We start from the raw sequence: 8,661 nt of genomic DNA, 5'->3' as shown, positions 1-8,661 counted from the left end.
CCTCTACCCCTTTACAGGCCCAGCTCCATCCCTCTACCCCTGTACAGGCCCAGCCCCATCCCTCTACCCCTGTACAGGCCCAGCCCCATCTCTCTACCCATGTACAGGGCCCATCCCAGAATGCATTAATACAGTCATCTCATCCTCACCGTTTCTTGGCTGCAGTTCAGAAAGAACAATCCTGTCTCTGAGATCATGTCAGAATACAAAAGGAACTCAAATAAACAGAACATGTTAAATGGCCCTAAAGCCTCCTTGCACCTCATTGGGGATTTCTCTGTTTTATTGTTAACATATAATTCTCTTTTAAATGCTTTTCTAGGGAAGGGAAGATAATTAGAACCCTATAACTAATACATGGGTTGTCTCATTTCACATCTGCATGTCATTAAAGCATAGACTATAAAGCATTGACCATAGAGAAGAGAAAAAATGTACCATGGTTGTAGAAAGCATTATATTTTCATAACAGAATATCGAACAGAAACAAAACATACTTGGAAAATATGTATTAAAAGATAAACAGCATGTATAATATCCATATTTAGTTTGTATAAAGTCAAAACAAGATGGAATACGTGGGGTATATTGGCTTTGTGCTATTATTACTCTAAGGGACACATCTTACAACTTGAGACGTGCATACAACGGAAGTATTATTATGGGAGATATTTATGAATTCAAGTTGTGGGCTTCTTTCACAAGTTAGGATTCAGGATTCACCATGAGTTTTTCCAACTATAGTATAGAAAGTCAGTGGTGGAGAATCTCATGCTCTGTCCATTTGATTCTTAAAAAGGTCAAATTCCAGAATATTGGGTCAACTTTCTCCTCAGTCCAATTCCAGAATATTGGGTAACTTTCTCCTCAGTTCAGGGTCCTGTATATCTGTGAGAATTAAGAAACACATATTAGTGGAGAAAATAAACAAGAGGTTTATGACCCTGTCTCTAAATCATTAAAAAAGCCTTTTCACGGGATATTGTCAGCAATTAACTTTGTTTATTTTCAAGACCCTTCAATTCTAGACGGGGTGAAAAATTATGGTTACTTAGGTGCCCTTCGGCGTTCGTCCCATTTGGGGCCTTCACATGAATGTCTTGAGAGAGATATCTTTATGGCTATGAGCCTATGAATGATGGGAGTCGCAAATAAAGTGGTCAGGGTACTTGACCTTTGACCTCAAGGTCCTGGGTTAACTTCCTAGTTCTAGTGTGTACTTGTGTACCACTGTGTGCTATCAATGCATGGCACTTTTCCACATTCATTATGTCCTGCAACCTGCATAGTATTGAGGAGAAATAGGAGAAGGGAGAAAGAAAGACAAAGACATGTTAAAGAAAGTTTTGGTCAGAAAGTAGATGTACCTGTGTATGTTCTGCAGTGCTCGGTCTCATTCACAGTAATCGATGGAGTTGGTGAGCGGCCAATCCGAGGAGTAGCACTGGGCATGGGGAGCCAATTGCTAAAGCCTGAATAGAGGTCAGTAAAAGGTCATTAGAACATGATAAGCTGCAGAAGGGAAGTGTTATAAGAACATTCTTCACTGGGGTTAGTGTTTGCATGTTTCATCGCTGTCTTGGCAAGTTTGCTCCTCATGCAGAGACCTCCTGTCTCTGTGAATGCTGGAACTACAGTATGTGACACTTCGGCATTATTTACCCCTTGTGTTTACTGAAATACATTTTTCCTGCTCAAACGTGACAAATCTAAAATACGGACGCCCACAAAGAGACATGTTTGGAAAGGTAAAAACCAGAGTGTTTGGTGAGGGATTACAATGATCACGGTATTTTTGGTATTTTATTAGGATCCCCATTAGCTGTTGCGAAAGCCGGAGCTACTCTTCCTGGGGTCCACACAAAACATGAAACATGACATAATACAGAACATTAATAGACAAGAACAGCTCAAGGACAGACAGAATTTGTAGAGGTCTTGATTATGGAACAGGTTGCAGCACACCTCTCTCCGCCCACACAATCACACACGCACAGAGAGGAAGAGAGCACTGGGGGAGTGGCGGCAGGTTAGGGAGAAGTAGAGGGCGTAGCAGGAGCAGATGTAACAACTGGCATGCATAGTATTTATATCAGCCCTCTGATTAAAATGAAGAGCAAGACGTGCTGCTCTGTTCTGGGCCAGATGCAGCTTAACTAGGTCTTTCTTTGCAGCACTTGACCATATGACTGGACAATAATCAAGATAAGACAAAACTAGAGCCTGCAGGAATTGCTTTGTGGAGTGTGGTGTGAAAAAAGCAGAACATCTTTATTACGGACAGACCTCTCCCCATCTTTACAACCATTGAATCTATATGTTTTGACCATGACAGTTTACAATCTAAGGTAACGGCAAGTCATTTAGTCTCCTCAACTTGTTCAACAGCCACACCATTCAGCTTAGGGGATGATTTGTACCAAATACAATGCTCTTAGTTGTAGAGATGTTCAGGACACGTTTATTACTGGCACACCCTACATGTTTGACATTAGAGAAGCTTCCATTGAAGAAAACCCTCTGAGTTATATTAGATAGATAGCTCTGAATCCACGATATGGCAGAGGTTGAAAATCCCTAAAATAGTTTTCTCAACAACATGTTATGGTCAATAATATCAAAGGCTGCACTAAAATCTAACAGTACAGCTCCCACAATGTTCTTACTATCAACTTCAACTTCTATCAACTTCTATCAACTTCTTTCAATCATCAGTGTAGTACCTGACAGTGTAGTACCTGTTGAGTGCCCTTCTCTATAAGCATGCTGAAAGTCTGTTGTCAATTTGTTTACAGAGAAATAGCATTGCATTTGGTCAAACACAATTTTTCGTGTTGTGGAGGCATGACAAGACCCAAAACGGATCCAGGATGTGTATAGGATGTATAGGGTGTGATAACGGACGAGGGAGTCCATGGACATTAACGTTTACATTTGGTTATACAACATCACGTTTAAAATACAGTAATACACCACTGTATGACATCATCACATTTAACATACAGTAATACACCACTGTATGACATCATCACATTTAACGTACGGTAATACACCACTGTATGACATCATCACATTTAACATAAGGTAATACACCACTGTATGACATCATCACATTTAACATACAGTAATACACCACTGTATGACATCATCACATTTAAAATACAGTAATACACCACTGTATGACATGGAGAAACTGCCATATTAGATAAGATGCATTAGGGACATTAGACAGAACCGGACATACTGACAAATAGAAACAAAATAGATTTACTTTCAGTCTGCAGACCTTATCCAAAACATGGGTTTTCCTTCATTTTATACATTGATGGGGAGATGTATGAAGCCAGGCTGTCAATTAGTGGTGTGTGCTGAGATAGGAAGCAGCCATAACGCCAAACATACTGTACCTTATTCTCAAGATCCTTCTCCTCCACATTCTTCTTGTCTTCTAGAATTACAAACAAACTATAGTCCTCATGGCCGGTGGTGTTACCTTAAAAGATGACAGACATCAACGATGTTGGTGAGGAGAACCACAAAGTGAGGCCACACTAACACTTGAACTAACATATCTGGTTAAGTGGCTTACTGAAATAGGTGTAATCGAAGGTGGCGGTGTAGTCATAGTCTGGTGTTTGTGTAGAATAGTCATCATATTCCTCCTCATAGTCCTCTTTGTTTGCTGTGGAAAATGGAAGAGAGTGAAATACTATGATCAAAATCCTGGTCAGCCCTGAAACTAAAAGCTATCTATATCATACCTCATATCCCATCATGTCTTTCACTGAACTACACTCCATGTCACATTGTGCTCCTCAACATCTCCTATTACAAACATATCAGATACACCCAACATGAGGATTACGCAGTGTGTTATTTGCACGCAAACAAAAGCCATTGTTCCGTTAAAGGTGGATTCTGGGTTTGGAGAGCTCCACCTCATTTGTTTGGTATGCCTCAGGGGAGAAATAAACTCTCAGGTGTTCGACCTCATCTTCCCTGCCCAGGACCAACAGAGACATCTCCTGTTAGTTATGGAGCAGAGACACACAGAGACTTCTCCTATGAGTTATGGAGCAGAGACAAACAGAGACTTCTCCTATGAGTTATGGCACAGAGACAAACAGAGACTTCTCATATGAGTTATGGAGCAGAGACACACAGAGACTTCTCCTATGTGTTATGGAGCAGAGACACACAGAGACTTCTCCTATGAGTTATGGAGCAGAGACACACAGAGACTTATCCTATGAGTTGTGGAGCAGAGACACACAGAGACTTCTTCTATGAGTTATGGAGCAGAGACAAACACATACGTATCCTATGAGTTATGGAGCAGAGACAAACAGAGACTTCTCCTATGAGTTATGGAGCAGAGACACACAGAGACTTCTCCTATGAGTTATGGAGCAGAGACACACAGAGACTTCTATGAGTTATGGAGCAGAGACACACAGAGACTTCTCCTATGAGTTATGGAGCAGAGACAAACAGAGACTTCTCCTATGAGTTATGGAGCAGAGACACAGAGACTTCTATGAGTTATGGAGCAGAGACACACAGAGACTTCTCCTATGAGTTATGGAGCAGAGACAAACAGAGACTTCTCCTATGAGTTATGGAGCAGAGACAAACAGAGACTTCTCCTATGAGTTATGGAGCAGAGATAAACAGAGACTTCTCCTATGAGTTATGGAGCAGAGATAAACAGAGACTTCTTCTATGAGTTATGGAGCAGAGACACACAGAGACTTCTCCTATGAGTTATGGAGCAGAGACACACAGAGACTTCTCCTATGAGTTATGGAGCAGAGACACACAGAGACTTCTCTTATGAGTTATGGAGCAGAGACAAACAGAGACTTCTCCTATGTGTTATGGAGCAGAGACATACAGAGACTTCTCATATGAGTTATGGAGCAGAGACACACAGAGACTTCTCCTATGAGTTATGGAGCAGAGACAAACAGAGACTTCTCCTATGAGTTATAGAACAGAGACAATCAGAGACTTCTCCTATGTGTTATAGAGCAGAGACAAACAGAGACTTCTCCTATGAGTTATGGAGCAGAGACACACAGAGACTTCTCCTATGAGTTATGGAGCAGAGATAAACAGAGACTTCTCCTATGAGTTATGGAGCAGAGACACACAGAGACTTCTCCTATGAGTTATGGAGCAGAGACACAGAGACTTCTATGAGTTATGGAGCAGAGACACACAGAGACTTCTATGAGTTATGGAGCAGAGACACACAGAGACTTCTATGAGTTATGGAGCAGAGATAAAAAGAGACTTCTCCTATGAGTTATGGAGCAGGGACAAACAGAGACTTCTCCTATGAGTTATGGAGCAGAGACACACAGAGACTTCTCCTATGAGTTATAGAGCAGAGACACACAGAGACTTCTCCTATGAGTTATGGAGCAGAGACACACAGAGACTTCTCTTATGAGTTATGGAGCAGAGACAAACAGAGACTTCTCCTATGTGTTATGGAGCAGAGACACACAGAGACTTCTCATATGAGTTATGGAGCAGAGACACACAGAGACTTCTCCTATGAGTTATGGAGCAGAGACAAACAGAGACTTCTCCTATGAGTTATAGAACAGAGACAATCAGAGACTTCTCCTATGTGTTATAGAGCAGAGACAAACAGAGACTTCTCCTATGAGTTATGGAGCAGAGACACACAGAGACTTCTCCTATGAGTTATGGAGCAGAGACAAACAGATACTTATCCTATGAGCTATGGAGCAGAGACAAACAGAGACTTCTCCTATGAGTTATGGAGCAGAGACAAACAGAGAATTCTCCTATGAGTTATGGCACAGAGACAAACAGAGACTTCTCCTATGAGTTATGGAGCAGAAACACACAGAGACTTCTCCTATGAGTTATGGAGCAGAGACACACAGAGACTTCTCCTATGAGTTATGGAGCAGAAACATACAGAGACTTCTCCTATGAGTTATGGAGCAGAGACACACAGAGACTTCTCCTATGAGTTATGGAGCAGAGACAAACAGAGACTTCTCCTATGAGTTATGGAGCAGAGATAAACAGAGACTTCTCCTATGAGTTATGGAGCAGAGACACACAGAGACTTCTCCTATGAGTTATGGAGCAGAGACAAACAGAGACTTCTCCTATGAGTTATGGAGCAGAGACACACAGAGACATCTCTTATGAGTTATGGAGCAGAGACACACAGAGACTTCTCCTATGTGTTATAGAGCAGAGATAAATATAGACTTCTCCTATGAGTTATGGAGCAGAGACAAACAGAGACTTCTCATATGAGTTATGGAGCAGAGACAAACAGTGACTTCTCCTATGAGTTGTGGAGCAGAGACACACAGAGACTTCTTCTATGAGTTATGGAGCAGAGACAAACAGATACTTATCCTATGAGTTATGGAGCAGAGACAAACAGAGACTTCTCCTATGAGTTATGGAGCAGAGACACACAGAGACTTCTCCTATGAGTTATGGAGCAGAGACACACAGAGACTTCTATGAGTTATGGAGCAGAGACACACAGAGACTTCTCCTATGAGTTATGGAGCAGAGTCAAACAGAGACTTCTCCTATGAGTTATGGAGCAGAGACACACAGAGACTTATCCTATGAGTTGTGGAGCAGAGACACACAGAGACTTCTTCTATGAGTTATGGAGCAGAGACAAACATATACTTATCCTATGAGTTATGGAGCAGAGACAAACAGAGACTTCTCCTATGAGTTATGGAGCAGAGACACACAGAGACTTCTCCTATGAGTTATGGAGCAGAGACACACAGAGACTTCTATGAGTTATGGAGCAGAGACACACAGAGACTTCTCCTATGAGTTATGGAGCAGAGTCAAACAGAGACTTCTCCTATGAGTTATGGAGCAGAGAGAAACAGAGACTTCTCCTATGAGTTATGGAGCAGAGACAATCAGAGACTTCTATGAGTTATGGAGCAGAGACACACAGAGACTTCTCCTACGTGTTATAGAGCAGAGACAAACAGAGACTTCTCCTATGAGTTATGGAGCAGAGAGAAACAGAGACTTCTCCTATGAGTTATAGAGCAGAGACACACGAAGACTTCTCATATGAGTTATGGAGCAGAGACACACAGAGACTTCTCCTATGAGTTATGGAGCAGAGATAAACAGAGACTTCTCCTATGAGTTATGGAGCAGAGACAAACAGAGACTTCTCCTATGTGTTATGGAGCAGAGACACACAGAGACTTCTCCTATGAGTTATGGAGCAGAGACACAGAGACTTCTATGAGTTATGGAGCAGAGACACACAGAGACTTCTCCTATGAGTTATGGAGCAGAGACAAACAGAGACTTCTCCTATGAGTTATGGAGCAGAGATAAACATAGACTTCTCCTATGAGTTATGGAGCAGGGACAAACAGAGACTTCTCCTATGAGTTATGGAGCAGAGACACACAGAGACTTCTCCTATGAGTTATAGAGCAGAGACACACAGAGACTTCTCCTATGAGTTATGGAGCAGAGACACACAGAGACTTCTCTTATGAGTTATGGAGCAGAGACAAACAGAGACTTCTCCTATGTGTTATGGAGCAGAGACACACAGAGACTTCTCATATGAGTTATGGAGCAGAGACACACAGAGACTTCTCCTATGAGTTATGGAGCAGAGACAAACAGAGACTTCTCCTATGAGTTATAGAACAGAGACAATCAGAGACTTCTCCTATGTGTTATAGAGCAGAGACAAACAGAGACTTCTCCTATGAGTTATGGAGCAGAGACACACAGAGACTTCTATGAGTTATGGAGCAGAGACACACAGAGACTTCTCCTACGTGTTATAGAGCAGAGACAAACAGAGACTTCTCCTATGAGTTATGGAGCAGAGATAAACAGAGACTTCTCCTATGAGTTATAGAGCAGAGACACATGAAGACTTCTCATATGAGTTATGGAGCAGAGACACACAGAGACTTCTCCTATGAGTTATGGAGCAGAGACACAGAGACTTCTATGAGTTATGGAGCAGAGACACACAGAGACTTCTATGAGTTATGGAGCAGAGACAAACAGAGACTTCTCCTATGAGTTATGGAGCAGAGATAAAAAGAGACTTCTCCTATGAGTTATGGAGCAGAGATAAAAAGAGACTTCTCCTATGAGTTATGGAGCAGGGACAAACAGAGACTTCTCCTATGAGTTATGGAGCAGAGACACACAGAGACTTCTCCTATGAGTTATAGAGCAGAGACACACAGAGACTTCTCCTATGAGTTATGGAGCAGAGACACACAGAGACTTCTCTTATGAGTTATGGAGCAGAGACAAACAGAGACTTCTCCTATGTGTTATGGAGCAGAGACACACAGAGACTTCTCATATGAGTTATGGAGCAGAGACACACAGAGACTTCTCCTATGAGTTATGGAGCAGAGACAAACAGAGACTTCTCCTATGAGTTATAGAACAGAGACAATCAGAGACTTCTCCTATGTGTTATAGAGCAGAGACAAACAGAGACTTCTCCTATGAGTTATGGAGCAGAGACACACAGAGACTTCTCCTATCAGTTATGGAGCAGAGACAAACAGATACTTATCCTATGAGCTATGGAGCAGAGACAAACAGAGACTTCTCCTATGAGTTATGGAGCAG

General features: G+C 41.9%; 1 protein-coding gene across 1 annotated transcript in view; it reads right to left on the bottom strand.

Annotated features, from left to right (window-relative positions):
• Window positions 1–435: 435 nt before the first annotated feature.
• Window positions 436–8,661, bottom strand: part of LOC106606048 (uncharacterized) — a 29,044-nt gene continuing 20,818 nt past the window's right edge. The window contains exons 2-5 of the mRNA XM_082975669.1: window positions 3,590–3,682; window positions 3,408–3,493; window positions 1,368–1,472; window positions 436–888 (exon numbers count right to left, since the gene is read on the bottom strand). Coding sequence (XP_082831795.1) covers window positions 1,398–1,472; window positions 3,408–3,493; window positions 3,590–3,682 — 254 coding nt within the window. The 3' untranslated portion in view covers window positions 436–888; window positions 1,368–1,397. The remainder of the gene's footprint in view (window positions 889–1,367; window positions 1,473–3,407; window positions 3,494–3,589; window positions 3,683–8,661) is intronic.

The sequence above is a fragment of the Salmo salar genome, chromosome 05 (genome assembly GCF_965601325.2).
Source record: "Salmo salar chromosome 05, fSalSal1, whole genome shotgun sequence".
In the NCBI taxonomy this organism is placed as follows: domain Eukaryota; kingdom Metazoa; phylum Chordata; class Actinopteri; order Salmoniformes; family Salmonidae; genus Salmo; species Salmo salar.
Note: the sequence above shows the minus strand (reverse complement) of the source record. Positions and strands in the feature narration are given on the sequence as shown.